The 25,352-nt window shown below is 40.1% G+C and overlaps 1 protein-coding gene across 3 annotated transcripts in view; it reads left to right on the top strand.

Annotated features, from left to right (window-relative positions):
• Positions 1-24,439, top strand: part of ECHDC1 (ethylmalonyl-CoA decarboxylase 1) — a 42,719-nt gene extending 18,280 nt beyond the window's left edge. For all 3 annotated transcript variants that reach the window (XM_077175267.1, XM_077175265.1, XM_077175266.1), the window contains exons 5-6: positions 1,762-1,842; positions 21,172-24,439. In XM_077175267.1, coding sequence (XP_077031382.1) covers positions 1,762-1,842; positions 21,172-21,577 — 487 coding nt within the window. In that variant the 3' untranslated portion in view covers positions 21,578-24,439. The remainder of the gene's footprint in view (positions 1-1,761; positions 1,843-21,171) is intronic.
• The last annotated feature ends 913 nt before the right edge of the window (positions 24,440-25,352 follow it).

Genomic DNA, 25,352 nt, shown 5'->3' with positions numbered 1-25,352 from the left:
GATACCAAGAATTAAGGAAATACCAAGGAGAAATACCAAGAAAATATTAGGAAATACTAGGAGATACCAAGAATTAAGGAAATCTAAGCCTTCAGATTTTCTGAAACTCAACCTCTCTAACTCATTGGAAATCGGTAGCTCTTAAATAACAAGCAGTAACAGGTTATGCAGCCTACATAGGTAACATTTATTTGATATATTTATTAAATCTTCCCACTTCACAAGAGGAGTGTGTCAGTTCTACCATCTGGTAATTCTGAAAACAACACCCTTTCCTTTAGACTTAGCTTCCCTTTAGAAGTCACGTTTCCATTAAATCCATTTGTGGTAGAGTCTGTGTTTTTCTGCTTAGAGCTCTTTGAAGATGAATATTCTTGTTTTCAAATATTCATTGTTTTCAAATAATCTGTATGAGAAAATGTTATGAATTAACATTTTTTCTGTAAAATTACCCAGGAGACTGGAAACTTACATTAGTAGTATTGTAAGGAATCCTCAGGAAGGATTGGAAGCCATTTGCATAAGCTTGTCTCCATATAATCGAAATTGATGGGGCAAAGCTAAGAGGAGGAAGATGTGTGAAGATTAAGTCCCCACCTCAGGTGTGTAGACTTAGTGTATCTTTAAGCCATGGTTCAGGGGGAGCTCTGAGCTGCTGTCCAGGGACATCTGTTGTAGATAGGATTAGTCTCCCTCAGAGCTGAGGCTGACTGATCCTGAGAGAGGTGCCTCAAATGGATTAGAGTGTGGATGTAGCAATCTTGGACCCACATCTTCTGCTTTCTCATAAAGCACAGGAAAAATGACATTGCCCTCTTCCAGTGGGTTCTCTTGTGCCATGTATTGTATGAACTGTGCTGCAGCTTGTAAGGGAACTTGGGAACTTGTAAGGGATGTCAGAAAGTGTTGGTGCTTCTGTTGAAGGAGAACTAAAACCAAACATGTGGTTATGATTAGGATGCTGACTTCTTAATGTGGTTTGTAAACTGCTCAAAAAGCTAAATGTCTCTTCATAGTAAAAGATGAAACAGCTGTATTAATGTGCAAATTCTGTGAGTAACCAGCTGCCTTCATTTCTTAAGGAACTTGCCTTATCCTAAGTCACTGCTCATTAGTATTCATTTCACATCAGCAGTGGAGAAACTTTTCCTTCCCTCTGTCCTTTGAATTACCTTGAACATGATTAAATACCTTGAACATGATTAAATACAACACCAACAAAGGTAACAGATTGCTGCTTTCCTCAAAAGGTTTTGTCTGCAAAAAAAGTTTTGTTGATGACTGAGATAGTAGCACTGTTTGAAGAAGCTGCTGAAGCTGTCATGGCGAATCTCATTAATTTTAGATAACTCAGCCCTTCAGTTCTTTGTGTCTTTCTGCTGCTTTCTGTGGTGCAGTGGCATAGAGTAGAATCTTGTGTTGCTATCCTGTCACTCCTCACAGGTAGTCGTTTTAGATATATTCTAGAGCAGGTATTTTTCATAACATGTGTTTTTCAGTACATGATCTTTATTTTGATTCCATTTAAAATATCTGTGTTGCTGTTTCATTCTGGGATTCTGTATCAATTATGCAATTGTAATTTTGACATAAGTGGAATTGGTGTTGTGCCAATTGCCCACAAAGATGTAGTTATTTGATTAAATTGAAACAGTATATTTTTCTCAACTTTTACTGTAGAAATGCTTTGGTTGAATTGTTTTTTTTTTATTTCTGAAAGGCTATAAGCATGAATTTTTCTTACTGAGGTCTCTTGTGCAGGTTGCCTTTGATCAGTGTTGCACTAGTTCAAGGAAAAGCTTTTGGAGGAGGAGCAGAACTTACCACAGCATGTGATTTCAGGTAAGGCTGACAAGTGTGTAGCTGTTATGTTCAGTCAGTGATTTAATGACTGTACCATGAAGTAGCACTTCTACCAGGAGTAACTTTCCTGGGTTCCAAGGCATTTGCCACAAGATTTTGTCATCAGACTTCACAGGAAAAGTTGTGGTTTCTATCAGGTTATGTGGTTTGAATCACTGTGTAAAACAAGAGCAGTAAGGAACTTTAGCAACTGACTGTTTTAACACACCAAGTGCGTCCAACTCACCCCTGAATAAGAGGTAGGAGGCTTGCAAAATTGTGTATCTCCCTGTGTCTCTTTTTGTGAATGTCGTAAATAAAAATAAATAAATATGTTCATTACTCTTGTATTTCTTGTTCTGTGTTTATTATTTGTAACGTAATTTTGTGCTGCGCAGCTGTTTAAACAAGAATTTGAGGTGCAGAGTAAAACAAATGAGGTTTCATCCCTGTTTTTTTTTTACATGCAGGTGCAGGGATTTGTTAGCAGACACAACTGGCAAAAAAAGGAGTGCTTTAATTAAACAGGCAGAACAGGAATGGGAAGACACTAAAGTAATAAAATGTCACTTTATATAAACCATTGCTAATGTGTAAACAGCCTACAGATGTAGCAGGATAAGCACAGTGGGCAGCATCTCTGAAAATGAGAAGCTTTTAGTGAGGTTTTCATCTAAGGAAAGGAAATGTGCTTTTGAAGAGGGCCTTAGTGCCTGAAGTGGGAAGGGAATTGCCCCAAACAAGCTGAAAGAAGGTACACTCAAAAGCAAAGTAAACTAGAATATTACAGTACTGTTCCAGGTATCAAGACCAGGCTTTGGATAGAGGAGATGGTATCTGCATTGTCTGAGCCACTTGGAAGCAATCTTCCTTTGCTTTGAAAGTAGATGTGGCTGGATCTTTCTTCATCTCTGCTCAGCACACAGTGAGCTGAAGCCCCAGCTGTGATGTGAGTCCAGACTGTGTTACAAATAGCAGAGAGGCTCTGTGTTTGACAGCTGCCGTGCTGGCAGGAGAATGCACCTGGGAGACTCAGCAGACCTTTCTGTATCTGTGAGCCTGTCGACAGAAAGTGTTTCTTGTTATCTCTAAATAGGCATTTAGGGAATGGGAATATAATGAAATGGAAATCTTTTGGCTTTTTAAAATACGCACTCTCTACTTACACTCCAGCTATGCTGTTTTGACATGCTGTGTAATTATAGGCATTATCAAGTAGCTCTTATTTGCATGAATTGAGCAGCTGCAATTCCTCTCATGCAGTGCCATAATTTTCATAATAACTACAGCTGTTGATCCATCTTCCATTACTTTCTACACACCCATCCAGTGCAACTAAATAACAGCCATTCAGGAGCAGCAAATGGGACTTAATTAATAACAGCAACAAGACAGAGAAACATACTCTGTGCTGTTATTGCTCTTGAATTTGAGAATTTTGATACCGGTGGACAAAATTCCAGGGTTTTTTTGAGGACTGTAAGTAGATATTAGTGGAATAGGTATTCTTTCCACAGTCACTAGATGACAAAAGATGAACATGAGACAGAAATCAGAGATTTGTTTTCTTCATTGAATAATCTGTTTGAACGTTTTATTTTTAAAAAACAAAATTAGTTTGTTGTGGTTGCTTTTAATTCTAGATTTTCAAATACAGTTCTGTTTTTCACAGTCTCTGTTTAAACTACCAAACTGCTTGGTTTTGGCCTGAAATATTTTCTTATTTTTATCTCTTTCACTTTGTACTACATTAACTATACTGATATAGTTTGAGCAACTCACTTGAACCAAAATTATCTAGGTTCCTCCTCTGAAATGTGGTCTGGCAGCATGATACATATCTCTACTAAAGTAGAGGTGTGGACAAGTCCAATTTTAAGATAGCCGAGGTGGTTTAAGATTTTACTGATACATTCTTCCTGTAGCGGTTCTTGTGGCTAATTGTCTCACTCTGTTTTAAGCTGGCTCTTTTTAAATTGGATTTGGGCTTGTGTGAACTTCGGCACGTTTATTGCTGAAATAAAGACAATGATAAAAAGTGAAAGCATCTGACACCTTTAATCTAGAGGAAGAGGTTTTCTCCAAACATCTTCTTCAGTCTTAGCTGTTTTATGTGTTACTGCAGTATGGCTCTCCAGAAAAGCAGTATCCTTATAAAGATCATAAACATGTTACTGGAGGAAAAAAAATCAGACCAGTCCAGACAAGGGCAAGGTAATTTATTTCCTTTCAGACTTTTTCTGATATGAAAATTGGAAAGATAAAACTTCTGACACTAGAATTATTCATCTCAATTATTACTACATTACTCAATTAAAACTGGGTAATGTAGAAGGGTGCAAGTATGAAACTTGCTCAGACAGCTAAGCATTTTAGTAATATTTTCAAGAAATGCTGACTTTTTCAATGTGCCACAGTTGAGCACATGAAGGTGGCTCATGTTTTCTGCTGCCAGATGTTAATGTATTTTACAGCTCTGCGTGACACTGCAGCCATTTCAGTAAGGTGCAGAAGTGAATGTGATGTCAGATTTACGGATGGAATTTCACAAATAATTGATGTGTCTGCTTTGGGTTCCTTTATGCAGAAACTTGAAATGTGTCTTGTACTTACACAATGTGCGAAGGCAAGGAGAGCAGATTTGGCAGGATTGGTTGAGGACTTTGGACAGGAAAACAGGAATGGTCTTGGATTGTTGGACAATAAGCTGACAGATACGGGCAAGAGACAGTTAGTAATTAATCCATTTGTGCAATTAGCAGATCACAATAATCTCTGAGTGCAGTCACTGCAATGTGCTACCTGATAATAGCCAGAATAACTAACTTTGAATTCTGAGCTGTCTTGTCTTCTATTGTTTGTTGGTGCCTTTGAGAAATCTCGCTGGGACAATGTCTGTGTAGGTCTTCTACACACAATGATTTGGTCCTACCTCGCCTGGCAAATGGACTTCTATTGTATCTGAGTGCTTCTGAAACACAGAGTCTCTTTCCCCCTACCTCCTTTTTCCTCTCTAATGCTGCTGCAGTCCAAGTAGAGGTGTGTCTGTGTCCCTGCCATGTAAATCAAATTTAAAAGTTGGTGTCTTGAGGCAGAGGTTGAGAGTGCAGAGATGGAAAACTGCCCATTTCTCATATCATTGATCTCAGAATGGGCTTGTAGATAGAGACAGTAGTGACTTCCTTTTCTTCTTTAGAAAATAAATTCGTGAACTATAGTTTCTTCAGCTGTAGTTGATGTTGCACAGTTAAATTGCAAAGGGCCAGTTTCATTACTGTTATAAGTGCTGAGCTAACTATTAGCTTATGCTAATAATATTGCATTTATCAAATTGGCCTTCTTTCATTTTAGCAGTGTGTTTTCTGTATTTCTGTGAAATATGTAGGCATGCTTAGTATTACATTTTAAAGTGTTAAATATGTTCCATGAAACACTTAGTAAGAGATTAAATGAAATGTTATTAAATAGCTGTTGGTGTGTGTGTTCCTGTGATAATTTGTTTATTTGATTCTACAAGTTGTATTTATAGCATTAAATGCAACATATAGGAAGTCAAAGCAACAGAAGATAATCTAGTCTCTGCATAGATGTAGCTACACTATGACCAACTTTTCAGTTGTTTCACCTTTCAAAAAGGAGAAGTGGAGGAAGCCATAAAGACTTTCGTTTTCTGCTGTAAACTTTTTCAAAAATAGGTTTCAGAACATCAGAGCACAGCACATGAGCTTCTTTGGAAATCTTTTACTCTGTACAAGGACTTGTGCTTTTAATTTTATCAGGAGGAACATTTAGGTGCACAAGATACCACTGTTTGAAATAAGGGTGCTTCAGGACATAGTAGCATTTTTTATTGGGTAGAGCCTGATAGGATGTAGCAACATGGGGTTCACATATTCATGAATTATTGCAGAGTCCAGGCTCACAAAGCACTTTTCATTCATATGACTGTAACATTGCTACACATCATCAGAGAAGAGTCAGTAGCCAAATCTGAGTGGTTTCTCTGTAGAAGCCTAAAAGATAAGGGACTTAAATGTGTGTGGTTCAAAAACTGATAGCTGGATATCCATGGAACCAACCAAGAATTGTTGGTAATAACACACTATGAGAAAGAACAGGATGTGGGTGGAGAAGGGGCCCATATAGAGTTAGAGCAGCACTTTTCTGGGACAGATGTCTTTGTTCTGGTGCAACAGAATAAGCACAACACAGTACAGGGCAAGTGCAGCAATGAGATTGAGAAATGGACATGCACTATAGAAAATGACCATCAAAGACCCTTAAAGCCTCCAACCTATTTCCAGAAAGATCTAGAAGAAAGAAATGTGCATGATAACTAATTTGCATAGAAAGTGAGAAGCTTACCTCCAGAACAGGGTTAACATATCTATAAAATGGTATCCCCACAAAGCCCAGGCATGTGTGCGGCCCAGGACCCTGGATACTCCAGCTGGATCAGTGCTGGAGCTAGAACAGGTGATCTCTCTAATTCTCTTTCTTCCTTCCTTTCTCTCTCACACTCTTTAATTCATATCTGTCTCTCTCTTCCCTTTCACTCTACCCCTTATCCAAAACCCACTGCTATATGCTTATGCTGGGAGGTCAGGGACTTGAATAACAATGTCCTTGCCAAGTGTGTAAATTATTAATAAAACTCTATAAGCTTTTGCAGAACCTCTGACCATTCCTTTCAACCACGAGCGTCTACGAATCTTGAGTTCTCCCTTCTCCTTAAGGGTGGGACACCACATTCTCACAGCTTCAAGTGCTTGCTGTGTGGCATAGATCACTTTTCTAAACTATATAAATTTTGGTCTCATATGTGTATATATATATATATATATATGTGTGTGTGTGTGTGTGTCTGTGTGTGTCTGTGTGTGTATTTAAAATCTCCTGCAAATCAGCTGGCAATTTTAGAATTCCAATGCAGTCCTACATCACTTCCCACTTTTAGAGCCCTGGGGGTTTGTTACTACAAGTGTCTGCTTATGATTTTAAAAGTCTCACATTGCCTGCCTTTAAAAAGGCTGTTCTTATTTTTGACATGGTACATTTGACATCTGGTTAAGTAAGCACTTCCAGAAATGGGCTCAAGAGCTTGTGTTATTTGCCTTGTATTTATGGGCTGCTATTAGGGGTCTTTTACCAATTTTCATTTGGGATTAAATTTTGTGTGTTTACATTCTTTCAGGAAGAGGATTTGTAGATGTAGTCTACAATTCAAATTTACCACTGTTTGCTTTTAGTAGAAATTTAAATAACATCAGCAAAGCATGAATTTGAGTTGATGCTTTCTTTCTGAAGTTGTCTTTTTGCAGGGATTTACTTCATTCTAGGTTTTTAAATTTGTTTTGGGTTTGGTTAGTTGTTGGGTTTTTTTTGCCTTTGGGAGGCAAAACTATCTTATCCTGGGTAAGTGAATTTTTTCTTATCAGCATGTGTCTATGTTTTAGACCACTTGTACCATGCAATCTTACATCCTTTCTGTTGAACAGTCCTGTCTGCAGCTGATAAAATGTACTGCATGATAATAATAAACAGAGATAGTCCAGATAATGGAAAACTTAGATAAGGCATATTTTAGAGAATATAGGTCTAGACCCATTCTGATACTTGCTGATACCCTGAGCTGTTAATTCACCATAGAGAAGTATTTAAGTTTCAGAGAATTTGAGGAAAAGAGTACAAATGCACTGGAATTGTCCATTCTGCTTTCATCTGCAAAGTGACTAATTCTCAGTATGGATAAACTGGCCTTTGAGATTTTTGAGTTTGATGCATAATTTCTGATCTTCACTACTATTTATATATATATATATTATCAGATAGCTCCCCAAATTTGATACTATAAAGTGTGAGAAGCACTTATATATTCCAGTCTGTAGGTTTTGAGGTGAGGTTATACTGAGCTGTGGCTTCATGAGGACAGAGTGTCTGAACAGCTTCCTTGGATATGGGACGAGGATGTCCCTGTTACATATTCTCAGCTCACTTCTTACCTCTGGTTTGCCAAGCACCAGTGAAGATGCCTGTATGAGTCAATTATCTCACTGAAAAGCAACAGGAAGCCTGGATTTTTCTGGTTTTAAGTTAACTAGAGTGACTTATAAGGTCATATAATGTTGGCTGGAGCCAGTGAAAGGGAGGAGTTAAATCTCTAGGAGATGGCAAAGAACCTAGGGGGTGAGAATACAATCTACTCCTTTTGGCTCAAGGGAGATGTTAAATACCCTCAATTTCCCTTGAAGCCACAGCTTTCAAGTGCCTAATTTTGCACTGGATCAGCTTCCAGAGAATGTCTTCCTGAGTCCTTGTTAGCTCTTTCATATTTCAGCCCTGTCATGTGCTATTGAAGGACTACAAGAAAGAACTCTTCCTCTCTGTATCACTCCAAGGAGCAGTATAGTTAACCTTGTAGATCTCTGAAGGGTAATCATCCACATCAGGGTTACTGTGCATTGAAATGGCCCATGTTCCCAAAATAACTCCATTTCCCTGGGTGTAAGCAGGCGTTGTGTAGATCTCAACCTACTTTCACTGTAAACATTGCCTTCAAAATTGCAATTTCCAGTCTTCCTCTTTAGCCTCCGGTTTTATTTTTGTCTCTGATCCAAAGCAACCCAAGGTCTTAGTGAAGACTTGGAGCCCTGCAGGCTGGACCTCTGTGTTCCTCTTCCTTCCAGATTTATGCAAAATTGTATGAAACAAGTCTGTAAACTGCTTGAACTCGTTAACCTTGGTGGCTTCAGCTTCCTACTTCCTGGATTCTGTAGTCAGTAAGAAATTAATTACTCTGTTGTGACTTGGCGGTCTCAGTAAGAATAAATCAAATAGTAAATTCTTATGTTAAATAGATTCCTATTTTGCTTAAAGTTGTGTGTATAAGAACTTCTGCTGTGTCCATGGTCTGTTATTAGGTGTTATATTCCAGTCCTGTTTTGTGTTCTAATGATTCATATTCATATGAGGAAATGCCAATAATTTAAATCAGCATGGATTTGCATATGTGTGAAAGAGACAATTATTATAAATAAAAACATAGTAGGGGAAATTATAATTTTGGCAATAATTGGTCACACTCTTAGGCATATCTGTGGGATCTGTTACAGTTTGCTGAAAATGTGCCTGCTTCTAGTCCAGGTAGTCTGAACATGGCATCAGTGATCTGAAGTTGGTTTGAGATCAGTATAATTAATACTCTATATTAAAAAGTAAAGAGGAGAAGCAGCAGGTTCCTGCATCAATAAATTATCTATCTCATTTTTGCCTTTTTGAGTTATATCATTGCGCTCTTCCCCTCCCTCCCAAACAAATCTCTGAAGACGTGTATCATATCTGGAAAACTTAGGTCACAGTCACTGCGATAATTTAAAAAACCCAAACCACAACAGTCAGTATTTTTTTGTTTGAAATTAACATGGTATCCTGACAAAGTGGCAACATTCCATTATAATTGAATCACCAGTGATTTCAACTAAGTATGTGATCTCTCTCTTTGCTTTAGTCAGAAATTGTGTAGGAAGTGCAAATGCAGCATTGGTAGCACTGGGTGCAGAGACAGCTGAATTTCAAAGCATGTCTTGTTACCCTGTGTCTTGTGAAGGGTTGCTAGTGTGATGTTACGTTGTATTTTAAGATCTTTAGTGCTGTGAGTTGCAGAAACCTGATACATCAAATCCATCATAAAGTATTAGAACAGCTTGAAGATTGCATCTCTCATGACTGATGTCAAGAAATGCTGTTCCTTTCCAGTCAGCTGAATTCAGGCAGCTGAGGTGATCCTTGTGTTTTTTGACATTTTAGGTGCCAAGCTCAGCCACTGTTGGGAAGCCCCTCCTCCCCTTTGTGTATCAGCAGTAGAGATTAGCAGAAAATGTGATTGAAATGTTCCTGCCTTAAGAGACTCATGAATTTGGTCTGGGAGAATTTTGTTCTGCATTCTATGGTTTTGTTAAACATACATGATGAAAATAAAGATGTGGGAAGCCAAAGTTACAAACATGGTTTGCATATGCTGCATGAAAGTGTGCACATAATTCTAAAAAATAATATTTCCTCTTTGAAAAAAGCTCCACTTTTTAATTTCTAGAGGAATACTGTCATTTAAATTTGACTAAAAATTTATAATCAAACACCTTTGCCTCCAGGTGGTCTTTTTCATCAGAGAATCTGGTAAAATATCACTGGATCTTTCCTGACAGAAATTTTTACTTTAGTCTAAAAGGCATATCTGTTGTTGAAAATGTTTGCTTGAACAGAATCCAAATAGCTCTAGTTTCTTTTTTAGGAAGGAAAGACTCATGTAACATTTCAGATTTCTAGCATGAGTAATATTTCTGTGAGCATTATTTTGGCATTCACTCACTTGTGTACAGAGGCTTTGGCAGCCTCTAAAGAATAGCTTAAACCTGCTTCATGGGTAAGGCCCAAGTGCTATGAAAAGATGAAAACTGCTCTGAAAATAATTGTATGGTACCTGAGGTGCCTGGGACCCACTGACACCAGGGTAATTCAAATGTAGTCATAACTGGGTATTAGAAGAGAGTGTTAATGAGATATTGGTCATTAGCAGGGGAGGAGAAATAGGGCAGTAGCCCATGGATTGCTGTTGTCATCTGCAGGTAGTAAGGAGGATCCAGGCACTGCCTCTTGAATGATGGGACATCAGTCCAACTTTATGGCTCTGGGTGATTCGTGCCATTTTTAGTTTATACTGCACACTTCAGGGGAATTAGAGCTCCCCAGTGTAACTATCTGCTTTATTCTCAAGGCTCTATGTGTTCTTAAATTGTGATCTGAGCCCTGTGTGTGTTCAACAAGCCTTTGTAAAACCATGCTGCTCCTCGCCAGTGTGCACACAGGGGGTGTTGCCCAGGTCCAAGGCAGCACCTGTGGACAGGGCAGTCTTTATTGCTGTCTGTGTAATTGGAAAGATTTGTCTCTCCTGCCTAAGAAAGACCTTTTAATTTACTTTTCCTGCTGTTTTCTGAAACTACACAGCTCACTTGGATGCTTAGGCACAAGATGGAAACAGGGATTGATGTTTGGCTCACACAGCGTTTATGTCACACTGCAGATTGAGAAGGGGCTACCCAATGTGTGTGTGCAGCACACAGGACCTGGCTGCATGAGCCCTCTGGCCAGCCCTATCCCCATCTCCACCAAGTCCTCCTGCATGGTGCTGCCCACCCCCAGCACTGTGGTGGGGATGGAAGCTGTGGGCTTTGCATGGGAGCCTAAAGAAGTGTCATCCTAGAATATGGGGCAGATTCACCTGGTGGTTTGGCCAAATAATTTTCTTTCCTGTCAGTTTATTGAAAAATGACTGGGAAGAGGAAAACAAAATAAAAAAGCTCATCTTATTTCTTTTAATACTGCTAGTGGAGTTTAATCAGTCATGCTTTTTTTGGGCCCTTATTTCTTGCCTTGTGATCTGCTGTCTAATTCAATTTTTCATTCCTGCTGCAGAAAATGTCTTTCTGCAGTTTCCAATACCCAGCTTCATTTATCCCTTTTAGAAGAAATGTAGCTTTTCATGACATGCTTTTTTCTCTCTGGCTTCTGTGAAGCCATGGGTGAGAAAGTGTCAAGCCTGAGGTAACAAATTCAATTGAAACCCCCTAATCAAGGTCTGCTGTGTGAGCCTCCATCTGTACCTGACTCTTGGGAGATCAGGTCCAGAATGAGATTGAAAGTCTGTGTGAATGGCAGCCTGTGTGACAGCAGACATGACCTGCTTTGGGGGGAGACTTTGGGGGGACCTTACCTACCTTGTCTTGATTGAGACCATGCTACTCGCCTAGCAAGGTATTAGCAGCAGTCTTTCCCTGTATTTCATTCTTTTTATTATCCCTCTCTCAAACTAATGATCTTTCTGGCCTTTTTTTAGCCCCTCTCCTTAGATCAGGGAAGTGTTTAAGGAATAGACCCTATTTTACTTCTCTGGTTGTTCTTACACAATCATGTCTAGACCAGTTTTAATCTGGGTCTTGCCAGGGCACTCTCCCAGAGGGTCTTCTCTGCTGCCTCACTGAGCTCCTTCATGCCGCTGATAGGCCTTTTCTTGATTTTTGTCAGTACAGACTTTGCTTCTGATGAGATGCTCTTTTTTGGGGGACATGCAGTTCTTTGTGTTTGTCTATTATTATTTAATTCTGGTTATCCAAGGGATCTTTTTCTAGTAACAGTGTATTTTTTGTTCTTCCTCCCTGGAATGGCTTCCTTTAGAATTGATAGTCTTGCAGCCCTTTTGAGTTGACTTTGTTGGTTTTGGAGGCTCCTCTTACATTGAATATCCAAATATTTGGGCAATAGGTGGTGGTTATCCACACTTTAAATTCCTGTTTATTCCTAGAGACCACATTCCTCTTAAAATGGCTTATGTCCATTTAGCAGTTTCTGCCCTGATATCCCAATGTTCCAACTCTTCCTCCAACCCTTGATGTTGCTACATATTCCATTTTTCAGATTCAGGACTCCTCTTTTCAGAACTTTAGCATCAGCCAGATCTTTTGGGCTTATACATGAAAGTGTGACTTTGTCATTCATTCTTCTGCATTTCATTTGACTCTGGATGATGTGAGAAAGTGTGATAGAATTACATTAAAAATGGCTGTTTTAAGGTCTCCTTTGAAGAATGCGATTCTCATTGTTTAGGTCCCCTTGCTTCCCTCTGGGAAGTGCCCTCAGGTTTCCCAGGCAACTCAGAAGAATATTAACTCTTATTTTATAAAAATACTTCTGTAATTAGGAGTCTGTTTACTTGATCTGATTTTTACCCTGATCCTTAGAGTTGGAAAGTCTGACTGGAGGACAGCAAAGGTAGGGGGTAAAGGCAATATGTGCTAGGGAGACATGAGAGATTTTTCTGGGCTACTTAATGTAAAGTTTGATTCTTAGCTTTTGTGGTGAGCGGGGGGAAAATGGATGCACCAAGAGTGTTACAAAATAATTCAGTAACTATAAATAAAAGTCCATACAGTCTCTGTAAAGCAATTTGAGAAAAGCTGTGAGAAAAGCAAGCTTTTGTGTTGGTGAAATTTCTTAGGATGGCATCAAGCCTACTCCTTTGACACTGCAATTTAGAGTGTGCCTAGAACACTCTGTGCTTGGGAGGCTTGATAGGATTTTTTTTGTTGTTTTGCTTCTTGGGGATCATTTAAATTTATTTAAACCTCAAATAAAGAAGATATACTGTTTTGTGATTTTAATTGGTGGAGTGTTTTTAAATCAAGGGAAAGGATTTGAGTGGGGTGACTTTCTGATGGGCTTGTTAAAATAGTAGCTGGACCTACTTCTTTCCATTGCTTTCTTGTAGAAAAGGTTATGGATTAAAGCTGATAAACAGGAAAGATTATTAGTTTGCACAGTCTTCTTTTAGCCTATTGAAACTTAGAATTGCAGAGCATCTTTTAGCAACTGTATCTAAGATAAGCATAAGGCATGCAGTTCCCCCAGACTATCTTTAAACTATTTTGTCTTCATTTTTATGTTCTTTAGTAGTTACCATTTAGTCATCTGTCAGGTGAATATCTGTGACTAAAGGACTTTCAGAAAGAGCAAACATTTGGGAGGGTTTGCTTTTATGATGCCATAGTGGTCTGCATAGACCATCACCACGAGCATGTAATATAAATCTGTACTTTCATCAGTTTTACAGTATTTTCACTTTGGAAGTCTCATTCGTGCTGTTGCAGGTCTGAAGTAGCAACTGCTGCAATATCTAATTGCCTTATTATTTCTCTGCATAGGGCAGGAACATGAGAAGCTCTCAGTGAGAAAGAAGATATGGGAGAGATGAAGAGGGAATTAATACTAGCAAGCTGTGTTGGGAAAGCATGTAACTATTATGGCTTGCCAATATTCAGTGCATTGCTCCAGTTCAAAAATCTGCTAAATAGAATTAGCAAGGAGTTATTGATTAAATGTTTAATCTGTGTCTTTTTGATTCTTTAAAGCCTATCTAATTAATCAAGTGAGATTGAAAGATAAGTGAAATTATTACTAACTCTTCTCAGGATTAATCCACTTGTTAACATTTTTAGAGAACTAGGGTGGGGTTTTTGGTAAGAGGGTGTAGTAATATGACTTCCAGAAAAATCTGTAGCCATTTTGTGTAGATAATCCCCTCACATAGTATCTAGATAATTATTTGATGGTGAAGTGATAAAGAGGCTGCCGAGACACTCCACTGGATAGGCAGAGAGGGATCATTTAGTCCCAGCTTGCTTTTTGGAGGAGGCTGTCTTATTCTTAAGGGTCTAATTCTCAAAACATCTGTCATGAAAATTGAAGTAAGGACTGGAAGCTGCTAATCAGCAACTTTGCTGACTGGTTAAATTATTTTAGTGTAGTACTGCATATTTCTTCTGCTGAATATTCTTCCCACAGTACCTTGCTCCTTCAAAATTTATTTTTACTGCAAAAAAATGACTGGTTCATACATTTGTTGTTTTAAATGAGTTTCTGTAATAACTGTGGAAGGCTTGTGTATTGGAATATTGAACAAGGCTTACAGAAGACAAGATGTCACTACCGGAACACAATGTTGTCATGTAATTAACTTTTTGGTGTTTAGGTTTCCAGGTCAGGTCTCTGCAGGCACAGACTGTAGCCTTACCTTTAGTCATTTCAGACTTTCTGTGGCTTTGTGAAAATATCAAGGCAGTAGTTCATATTCAGATTGTGTTTTCAAGGTTGTAGTCAGGAATTACGTCTGTTGTAAAACATTCTGGAGAAGGTAAGGATTAGTTTTGCAGCAATTGCCAAGGAGCATTCATTTATAATGCCTGAAGAATTTGTATCATATTGCTAAGGAAGTTCTGTAGTTTCTTACATATGCTTTAATATCTGTCTTTCCATGGTGGGGAGAAGAGGTATAGGACATACTAAATGGGAAGGTGCATGATATCTGGTGTATCTTTCTGACTCTGAGATTTGGACAGATACCAAAGGTGGATTGAGCACCAGGTACAAGTTAAACCTTGCAAATCCAAATGACATGCTAAAGAAAACTGGGAGAAGGCAGTGAGCTTGGAGGATTCCAAACCCCTTGATATGTGCTACATGAACTATTTAAAGTAGTGTGAAATTCCACAGTGCTTGACTGCTTATCTTTGTGATTATCTTTGCCCAAACCTCAGGCTGACAGCATTTGCAGTCCCAATTAATTGCTCCTTATGGTCCGGCTTTCAGAGCTACCACTTGCCCGTGGCATCATCCCTTAGTATCCCTGCCTGAGCCAAGGAACTGAAGCTACAGAATTATCTGGGTGCATTTGCAGCAAACGTGATGTTTCTCTCTTATGGAATTGCTTTCACATCCAACTACCCACTTCTGCCTTATCCAAATAGTTATTGCATTTCAGCCATTCCCTTTAAAGCTGCTTTTTTTCCTATTTAAGAAGCTTAAAATGCAGCCTAGAAAAGATTACTTGATTTATGTGGTGCACTGAACCAACCTGAAATAAAGGACTTCTGTTTAATCCAAAATCAAGGTTTTGCTGTACAGATAAAAGAACAGGTAGTTTATTTCTTGCTCTGATGCTACAAATTCAGCAATCACAACTCTCTCTTGCTTTGCTTTAATGTATTGTAACAGTTTAATTGACTAAAAACATACCATCACTGCATTTGTTCAGCAGCACTTTGTATGTAAGAGAGCACTTTATTTTTGCTGGATTTTTTGTGCCTCAGCAAGAGAATTGAGATCAGATTTCAGATAGTACCTGTGTAACTTCTGCCTGAGTCCCATTCACTTGCTTCAGGAACCCACCATCAATACTGGGACCTGCTGTGTCTGTGTGCTGGGATGCTGAGGACAATGGAATGAGATTGAGGTGCAATTTGCCAGTGAAGTGGTGGGACAGGGATTGTATTTTTAGTGTTGAGAAGGTGCAACTGGAAAACAGGGAAGAAGTGGACAGTGGACTGGCTTTCTTGCTCACTTAAGGTCCAGCATGCATGTGAGAGCTGCTGCAGTCATGAATTGTCCTAGTAGCACTCACCAAGAAGAGTTACAAAATCCTAAACCAGTTACACATGAGCTTTTGTCCACTTGCCAGCAAGATCATTAAATTTTCATGTCCACCTGGCAAAGGAAGTTCAATTTGTATGATAAACACCATCTGCAGATAATGTCATACCTGACCTCTCAACAAACTCTTCAACTTGCACTCCCCAGCAGTGTGTATTTTAAAAAGCTCTTTTGGCCATGTGTCAGCATAACACTGTTGTTACTTAAAAAGAGTTTAATTAAGCTGGTGCCATATTGATGAGTGTATTAGAAAGGCATGCATGTTGGGCAGAGTATGGCAGCATTGTACATCAACTTTGTTCTTCTGTTCTTTGCTGGTTAAAACAAGTGTTTGACTCTTGATAACCTTCCTTCTGTTACCATTTTCCTGGTAGTTTCCTTTTATTCTTTAATAGCTCTCTTTTCCTGTGCCTGCAATAGTTGTGCATGTGCTTTGGGTGATATTTTGGTTTCGTACAGCCAGGTTTTGGTAGCAGGGGGGCTACAGGGGTAGCTGTAGGTAACAACTTCTGTGAGAAGCTGCCAGAAGCTTCCCCCATGTTGGATAGAGCCAATGCCAGCTGGCTCCAAGAAGGACATGCTGCTGGCCAAGGCTGAGCCAAACAGGAATGATAGTAATGCTTCTGTGATAGCATATCTGAAAAGGAGAGAAAAGTTACTGCACAGTTGAAATGGTGGCCAGAAAAGAGCAGGGTGAGAACATGTCAGAGGAACTGCCCTGCAGAGACCAAGGTCAGTGCAAAAGGAGGAGGAAGAGGGAAGGAAGTGCTTCAGGTGCCAGAGCTGAGACTCCCCTGCAGACCATGGTGAGGCAGCTGTACCCCTGTAGGCCATGGAGGACCATGGGGATGCAAAGCTCTACCTGCAGCCCCTGGAGAAGACCCACATCAGAGCAGGTGGATCCCTAAGAGAGGGTTGTGAACCTGCGAGAGTCTCATGCTGGAGCAGGGTCCTGCAGGCACCTGTACACCTGTGAGAGAGGAGCCCATGCTGGAGCAGGTTTTCTGGTAGGACTTGTGGACCCACACTGGAACAGACTGCTCTTCAACAGCATCCTGTGGAAGAGTGAATCACACTGGAGAAGTTTGCAGAGAACTGTCTGTGTGTGAGGGGCCCCACCTTGGAGCAGAGGAAGGAGTCCTCTCCCTGAGCAGTGGCAGAAACAGCACTTGATGAACTGACCATAACCCCCACTTCCCATCTCCCTGTGCCAAAGTGGGTGCGTGGCTGACCATAGACATTGTTTTTTATCTGTCTGGGTATCCTGCATCTATGTTTTGCAAAATATGCAGTTCTACTTGAACATTTATTATTACTTCTGTAACTTTTCCTCTACAGCATGCTTAAATCATGGATGTCTTTTAATTGTATCCCAAGGCCTTTGACTCTTGTTTTTGGAGAAGTTTCCATTTTGTGTTGATTCAATCACCTTGCAGATAGGCATAACTGAAATTTATGAAAGAAATAGCAGATTTGGTGAGTGAACTTTCTGTCACCCTAAGACATAAGCTCTGTTTATTATTTATATTAATATTGGTGGTTTGAGAGCAGGATGCCAAAGTATTTGTGGGGGAGATAAAAGTCATCTCCTGCAGTTCTGGCTGCCGTGTCAGGGCACAGCCATAGCTGGGGACCAGGTGCTGCACTGGGTGATGCCAGCTGCCTCTCTCCGTGGAGTGCCAGTCCACGCCAGCTAAAAGGGGAGGATGGGAAGTCAGGAGCTGTGTCCTTATGTGACACTGGGAGTCAAGCAGGGAATGGGAGCAAAATTCAGGTTGCTGGCAACACATATAATGTTTTAGGTGTCTTTTTTCCCTATAGTGGCTTTCAAAAGCATAGATGTAGGAGCTTTTGTAAAGCATAAAATAGAGGATGGTATCTGTCCCTCCCTAGTAAACTTGACTAATACCTTTGCCTTGTCAAAATGCTGAATATAACTCAAACCTTGAAGTCCAGGAAATGATGAGGTAAGGGCCAGCACAGATCTTAATATAATCTTAGTTATGCCAAGGAACTGATTATACCCATTGGAACTGCTCAGTAACATTAGTATTTATAATAAGCAGGTATGAAAAATTGAGAAAGTATATTTTTGTTTGCATTTTCAGCTTTTATTGTATATGCTGTGGCTTCAAGTAGCTGGGAAATACTTTAGGAATGGAAAGCATAGCTGCTAGCTCACAGCAAGTGCTGCCTTTGGGGAGCAAGTGCACCTTTATAAGGGTGGGATTTGTTAGGCTGCAATGTTAATGACAAGCAAGGTTTCTTCTCACGTGCATTGCCAATGATGTGATGAGATGCGATGTGACAGTCAGTTGTTTGTGGGTGCAATGAGATGTCACAGAATGGAGAAATCCTCAGATCAAAGGGAGAGGATTTGTAACATTTAGTGCAGCTGAGAACATTTTAAAATGTACAGCAGCAACATTTGCTGTAGCTCGTTTGCTTTAGATGACTAATGCAAAATTGGATGTGGCCCATGGTGGCTGTACTTTCTTCCTAGGGGGGTTGTAGTGTTTGTAACATGGAAATAAAAGGTTCTCAAAGAAGGTTTCAGCTGCACTTTGGGGCTTAAATCACCTTAACCTCTTATTTCCAACTTAAATTGTGAGGATTTTGCTACCCTTCACGTTTCTGAAGGATGTTCCCCTGCTTACTGTAAGGTCTTCTGACACTTTGTACATTAATTACCTTGAATAAATATTTTTTCAGTACTGTCATGCAACAGATTTTCTTTATTAGGGCAGGGAAGGCATATGTGTAGGAGTTTAGCAACGTGACCTTCCCTTGTGATACAGGGGACCCGGATTTTAATTCAATATGAAAGACAAAAACGGGCATAGTGTTGAAATCAGGGTTAATTTTGTATTCATCTGCTACTGTGTCTCAGGCAGGGCCAGTACTAGTTGAATAAGGTATAAACAGCTCCACAATAGTGCTGTGGTCATTCCAGCTTTTTCCTGTCTGCCTCTTTATGTTAAGTAATGCTTGATGTGCCTTTCTTACATAAATTCTTTTAATGGGAGATCAGATCTGTCATGTCTCAGAAGGTAGACTCAATTCCTTTCATACAATAAAAGGGGAAATATGTATGTGAAGCTGCAGCTGGTGGTGTTCAGAGGCTGATCCCAGGCTGGCTTGGCAGCTGCTTCCTCCTCTTCAGACATGAGCTCAGGTCTCCATTGCTTCCTGGGGCATGGGGACTGCAAGTGAGTGATAAATCTAACAGAGAGTATGATGGGTGCTTTCTGTAATGGTGTGACTTCAGGAGAGGATTCATTGTTGAAAAGTCTGAAAAAACAAAAATACCTTTCATAAGCCTGAAGGCAGTCCAATACTGCAGTTACACCTTCCACTGACTACCACTTATCACAGTATTTTCTGTGGAGCTTGTTCAAAGGAGCCTTGTGGGAAGAGGTGAATCCCAGTGAGGTTCTGGAAGCTGCAGCCTCACAGTCCCTCTGTGAGTTAAGCTGTCAGTGGTTTACTTTCATTGTGTTTAGTTCAGTTTCTCTGACAGGAGTGAAGACTGCAGGGAAACAGAGCCATTCCCACATACTAAACGTTGTCTGAAACAATCTCAGATTCAATGTACAAGTGCAACTTGGCCTCCCTAACCTGTGGTGGCTGTCCTACAGGTTGTCTAGCATCAGATGCCCACCTGCCTATGACCCTTTCTTTTCTAGTGCCTGACATTGCTCAGCACAGCTAGAATTAAATCCTTAATAATGCTTTCATTAGTGCTTTTCCAGTAAGACACTGGGTGTGAGCAAATTGCAGAGTAAGCTGAGCCAGTAAAGGAGTTCTGGAATACTTGCAAAATCATTCTTTTGAGAGAAGAGACCTGAGCTCCCTGGGATTTGCTGGGTCTGGAAGCACTTGATAATGTTAGCTTAAAGCCTTTCCTCCCCTGCAATACTCTGCTTTCTTCCTTTTGTCACACAACCTTCCCCTGCTATCTCTACAAAAAGGCTTTCATGCAATCTGGCCCGTCAGCTGTTGCTTTTGTGCATTGTGCTGGATCTGGGATAAAGCGTAAGCTCTTCGATTCTGATGCTGTACAGTGTGGCATGAATGCTGATGGTGCTCGGTTAAGAATAAGGCAACCAAGCAAATGTACAATTAACAATAACTAAGCAGATGTGAGAACAGTGAGTTCCTAGAAGTAATTGCATTTTCCTTTTCTTTCCCCTTTCAAAGCTGCTCAGCTCGGTATTTTCACTATCAAAAACTGCATGGGGTTAGGAAACAGACTTGTGTGTAGACATCAGTATTACAAGATTTGTCTTCAAAAAGCCAATTAGTGCTTGAAGTAGAAGCTAATCTACTTCACAAATGTAATTCCCATCCTTTGCCTTACAATCAGCAGCAAGCAACCACACTGCTGAACATCACTTCAAGAAAGAGCAAGCACTGGTCTGTTTCTGTACATCTTTTCTGTGTGTTTCTATTTCTAGAGGTTTTTTCCATTAACCTAACGTGTGTCAGTGTGACCACTGTGTGAAGACAGAACAATCTGCTGCAGCAGAGCTCCTCCGGGGAGATAGCTTAATGAGCCCTAGGATGAGTTCTTAAGTAAAGGAGGTGAGAAAAGAAGCATAGAAAAGAAAGATGTGACATCTTTGGAAAGAGGAATATTACTTACCTTGTAGAGGGGAGCAATCCTATTACACACTGCAGACATAAGTAGAAAGCAATTCTATTGTGCATTGTGAGACATAAGTTGAGCATCCATCCTGATTTCCCTTTCTGTAATGAGCAATTAGAAATCAAACTCACATGGATCTCTAAAATACAGAACCAAAAAACCCCACCCATGCTGTAATCACCATGGTGCTGACAGAACCTCCCCAGTTCAGATCAGCACTATGACCACATCTACCCTCTTGAGAAATGTTTTGTACGTTAGTTCGCTTGGGTTTTACCCAGTACCCGTTTGGTTTATGGATGAATTAGCAAGGCCGAGTGGCACTGTAAATAAATGTAACATGTCCTCTACAGCTCTGTTTTCAACACTTTTTAGAACGGACTAGATGTATCAGTATGGGCACTAAGAATCTTTACTTGTAGCAGCATCTGTATCTAATTTTGAGAAGGGCCGAAAGCTGCAGTTTGGACACCATGTGATGTAAAAATTGAGATACTCCAGCTCCGGCTGTAATGAGCACGCTGTCAAGTTGTATCCACCTCTGGAAGCAGAGGGGAGGAGAAAATAGAAAATTAGGGGCTATCGAGCTGAAAACAAAAGGCAGTGCATGCATGGATTGACCTCTGTGTGTTCTTCATTGACAGGTTGATGACGCCTGGAAGTGAGATTCGGTTTGTCCACAAGCACATGGGCCTGGTGCCAGGCTGGGGAGGCGGTGCCCGGCTGGTGCGGATCGTGGGCAGCGGGGCAGCGCTGCAGCTGCTGGGCGGCGCTGCGCGGGTGGGCCCCGACAGAGCGCTGGGCCTGGGGCTCGCCGAGCTCACCCTGCCCTCCGCCGATGAAAGCAGAGCGCTGGGAGAGGCCCGCGCCTGGCTGAGTCAGTACACAGAGGGTCCGGCCCCTGTCGTTCGGGCTGTGAAAAAGGTGGTGACAGCAGGAAGAGAGCTCCCACTGGAAGATGCCCTAAGGACAGAGAAGGACATTTTTGGAACTGTATGGGGTGGGCCTGCCAATTTGCAGGCATTGGTTAGAAGACCAAAACATAAATGATGGTTTATGCATAAGAAATGGGCCTGACTTTTTTGCAAACAAAGCTTTCAGTAAAGCAGCCGTTAAGCTGAATCATTTAAGGACTTGTCCATTTAAAATGGCATTAACATTCCTGCCATTTAGGTCAGGCAGGCATATTTGGTGTGCAACCACAGAGAAATCCCAGGCAGATTCTCTGCTGTCCTAATCACCCACTGAATCGAGATTAGTGAAATTACTATGTAAAGGTAAATACTGTGCTGAAAATAGAACTATAATTCATTTGGAATGAGGCTGAAGATTATTTTATTTGGTGTTTTGTTTTGGTTTTTAACTAGTATGGAAATTAATTACTTGAAAGATATGTTTATTCATTTGCAGAACAGGTGCAACTAAAGCTGCAAAATATGAGTTCCCCAACCAGTGTCTTTAAGCAGCTTGGAAAAGATGATTACTAGTGGGAGGATAGCTTTTATTTTTTCATTCTAGTTAGTTCTTTGTGCAATTGCTGAGAAAGTATCTTTCAATTTTAATGGTGCTCTTACAGGAGAAGCTTTGAGTTACTGAGAAACTTTTAGCACTCATTCGCTATCACTGATTCAGGCTTTAAAATGTATTTTGGTGTCTTCTCACTGCTCAAGGAATCAACTACCCACACATGCATCTGCACATTCCCATATCTTGTACCTGTGCAAAGCTGCTGGCCTGGTTCTTTACACAGAATCTGGTTGAAATCTTGGAAGGCAATGATGTATCATGCCCCAAAAAGGTTTGTCCTTAGGTGACTGGGTGATGTGAGTTCTTCAGCATTCTGGTAAGATGTGAATGGATATGTCTATGTCTTTCTTCAATGCATTTTTACTGGTAGGGTATATTTGGGCTTACTAGATGGTTTGGAACTCAGTCACCCCTTTATGCCAGTGACTCTACACGTAATTGGATAACTCAGTGGGGAAAGTCTTCCCTTTAGAAATTAGAAACTGACACAGAGTGCCTGCTTTAAAAATAAACATCTGTGAGAGCAAAACCATACCGACATATCAGTGACGGAGAGTTTCCTGTACTGTTGGTTAGGATGCACTTGTCTCTAAATCCAGCAGGGACTGAGATCTGAGCCAAGGACCTAAGTACTTTGTGGGAGCATGTAAAGAAGGAAGCTCTGGGCTTTGTGCCACTGACATGCCTTCCTGCTCTGACCAGGCATAACTAGCTCAAGATCATGGAACGAGCTCCCTTAAGAAAGTAAGGCAGTATCTTGGATGGAAATTCATGTTACGATTTCTAGTGTGGCAGGAGTCCTGAGTTTCAGACAGTGAGGTAACTGCATATGTTTGAGGACTTGGGGAAAAATCAATGTTGGGAATTAGGCTTGGATTGCCTGTTAAGATTCTGCAAGTTTCGAGCAGATTCTGTGATCTGCTGAGGATGTTTTACTGTGTGGTTTTCACAGCAATGAATATAGTGTGAAGCAACCAAGAGAAATGCTGAGGAAAGGGATGTGTTTTGAGTTGGCATCTCAGAGAAAATAAGAATGTTACCTCCACCCTGTTGATCCTGCACCTTTGCCTTAATATCTGGAGCACTAATGGAGGAAGATTTAAAATCTCTCTTCCCTAAAAATAGTTCAATTTTTCCTTTCAGGTTAGAGAAGACACAGGAATAAGAACTTGGGGAAGAGAGTAGTGTTTTGGTTTGTGCCTTTCTCCCCCGGCTCCTTTTTATCCAGTAGCCCAGTGGTTTCTCCTGTGTAGCCAGATTCTCTCCCATGCCCTAAAGAACTTCAAAACAATTACCTCAGAAGAGTGAATGCTTTAGTATAATCAGGCAGCACTTGACTGTTTAGTAGTGAAGCTGTTCTGCTTTTCATGAAGTTTCTCAAGACTCATGAGGGATTCCAAACTGCAGCATCACTGAACCTTCAAGGCACACTCTAGTCCATACTCATCCAGCTTTTTGAAGCAATAGCACATAATGTTGTTGTGAGTCAAAAAAAAAAAAATGTTTTAAAGGGCAACTGATTATGTGTTTGCTTTTAGCAAGAACGAATGTGCCATTACTAATACTGTTATTGTTTTTAAAATTGATGTGAAAATTACTTAGAACCTGAGTAAGACCCTTGAATCTTTTTTCTCTGGCATATTAGGCTCGTAAGTGTATTCAGTGTACTGGGTTATAGAAATTTGAGAGGGAAGAAATTGTAGGACAAAGGCAGAATCTGGTTTCTTTCACATTTTGAACCAGATCTGTGCTGGCAGTTAGTGAATGGTAAGTACACAACTGGGGGATCTCTTTCCATTTTGATTTATAGACAATGAGCTTAATTCTCCTTTCAACAAATGTATTTCCCCAGCCACCCTCTCTGATTTGTATCAAAGGCTAATGTTTGCTTCTAAAAAAACAAGACAAATAATTAACTATTACATACCAAGATACACTCAGAACAGTTTCAGAGAGGGTTATGGAAACCCATATTGCTAGTATCATAATCGTATCAAGCATAGGTACAGGACATTCTGAAGAACATTAGGATCAAGGATTGTGTGAGTAGTGTTATACCATATTCTCTTACTCTAAAAGTAAGTAGAGGCCTTCATACAAAAACCAGCCCAGCTAAATTACCATGAGTGCTAGGATGAAAGTTCCAGACTGAGATGAAATGGAATCCCATTTTACCCATTTGAAAGCTAAATGCTTTATTTCACAGAATACTTTCTTATCATCTTAAAGTGGGAAATATCTTTAACCAGCAGTTGTTAAATGTTTGTATTTTCTTTACAACTGTTAAAGATGTCAAGCTTCATCTCAGGGGTTTTTTTCCCTTCTGAAATGGTTTAAAAACAAACAAGTACTAAATGTGCAAAATAAATTAGAAACATCAAAATTGATAGTCCCAGTCTCCTAATTAAACAGCATGCCAGCTTTTGTATTTCCTAGGGGCTAGTTTGCCAGCTTCCTCCTCAGCAAACTAAGCTTCCCATTGCATTGTGAAATGTCTGTCTTATTTTTCTTCTGTGTACTGGGCCAACCCAAGGGTTTAATGGGAGTGTGGATTCTGTACCAAGCCTGTAGGGGTTGGATACTGGAGATCACTTTTAGCAATACAGATACTTCTATCTTATTTGCTGCTGATAGAAATATATTTACCAGATGGTCAATCTAGATAAGCATGGTGTTCTTGCAGAATGCTTGGGTCCCTATCTGATTTATATCTTTTTTAGCCATGAAATAGGATTCCTTATCTGTGGTTATCTGTTCTGGAAACAATGAAGTGCTATAGATTTTATAGTATTTAAATTTCCTTCTCATTTTCCCTTCTGCTCCATTGTGCATTTCTCTGGCTATGCTGCACAAGTTCAAAATCATTTAGTGCATGGAATTACAGTCAACCACATAATGCAGTGTGGCTGTGGCTTTGCTAAAATGGACAGAGAACACATTTCCTACTGAAAATAATGGTTTAAATGTAAGATGGGAATTACCAGCTACTACTTTTCCCTAGCTTGATCTGGGGAGTGCATTTGCTACTCTGATGGCTGCCTATTAAGGTCTTACCAGTCTTACTTTAACTAATTTTAGTGTTTCACAGCTCCAGTCAGCCAGCAGGAGCCAAAAGCAGCATCACAGGTGTGAGGCTGAACTCTCTACTTGGGTCAAAAACCCCAAGGATAATCACTGATAGAATTATTTGTAGACTGTTTGGGCTGTAAATCCTAAAGCATATAGTGAGTCCTGTTCCTTTATTTTCTTTCTTGCTTTTTTCAACCCATACTCTCACATGAAGTGTGTGTACATAGCT

Source organism: Agelaius phoeniceus, chromosome 3 (genome assembly GCF_051311805.1).
Source record: "Agelaius phoeniceus isolate bAgePho1 chromosome 3, bAgePho1.hap1, whole genome shotgun sequence".
Classification (NCBI taxonomy): Eukaryota; Metazoa; Chordata; class Aves; order Passeriformes; family Icteridae; genus Agelaius; species Agelaius phoeniceus.
This window is presented reverse-complemented; position numbering and strand designations above follow the sequence as displayed.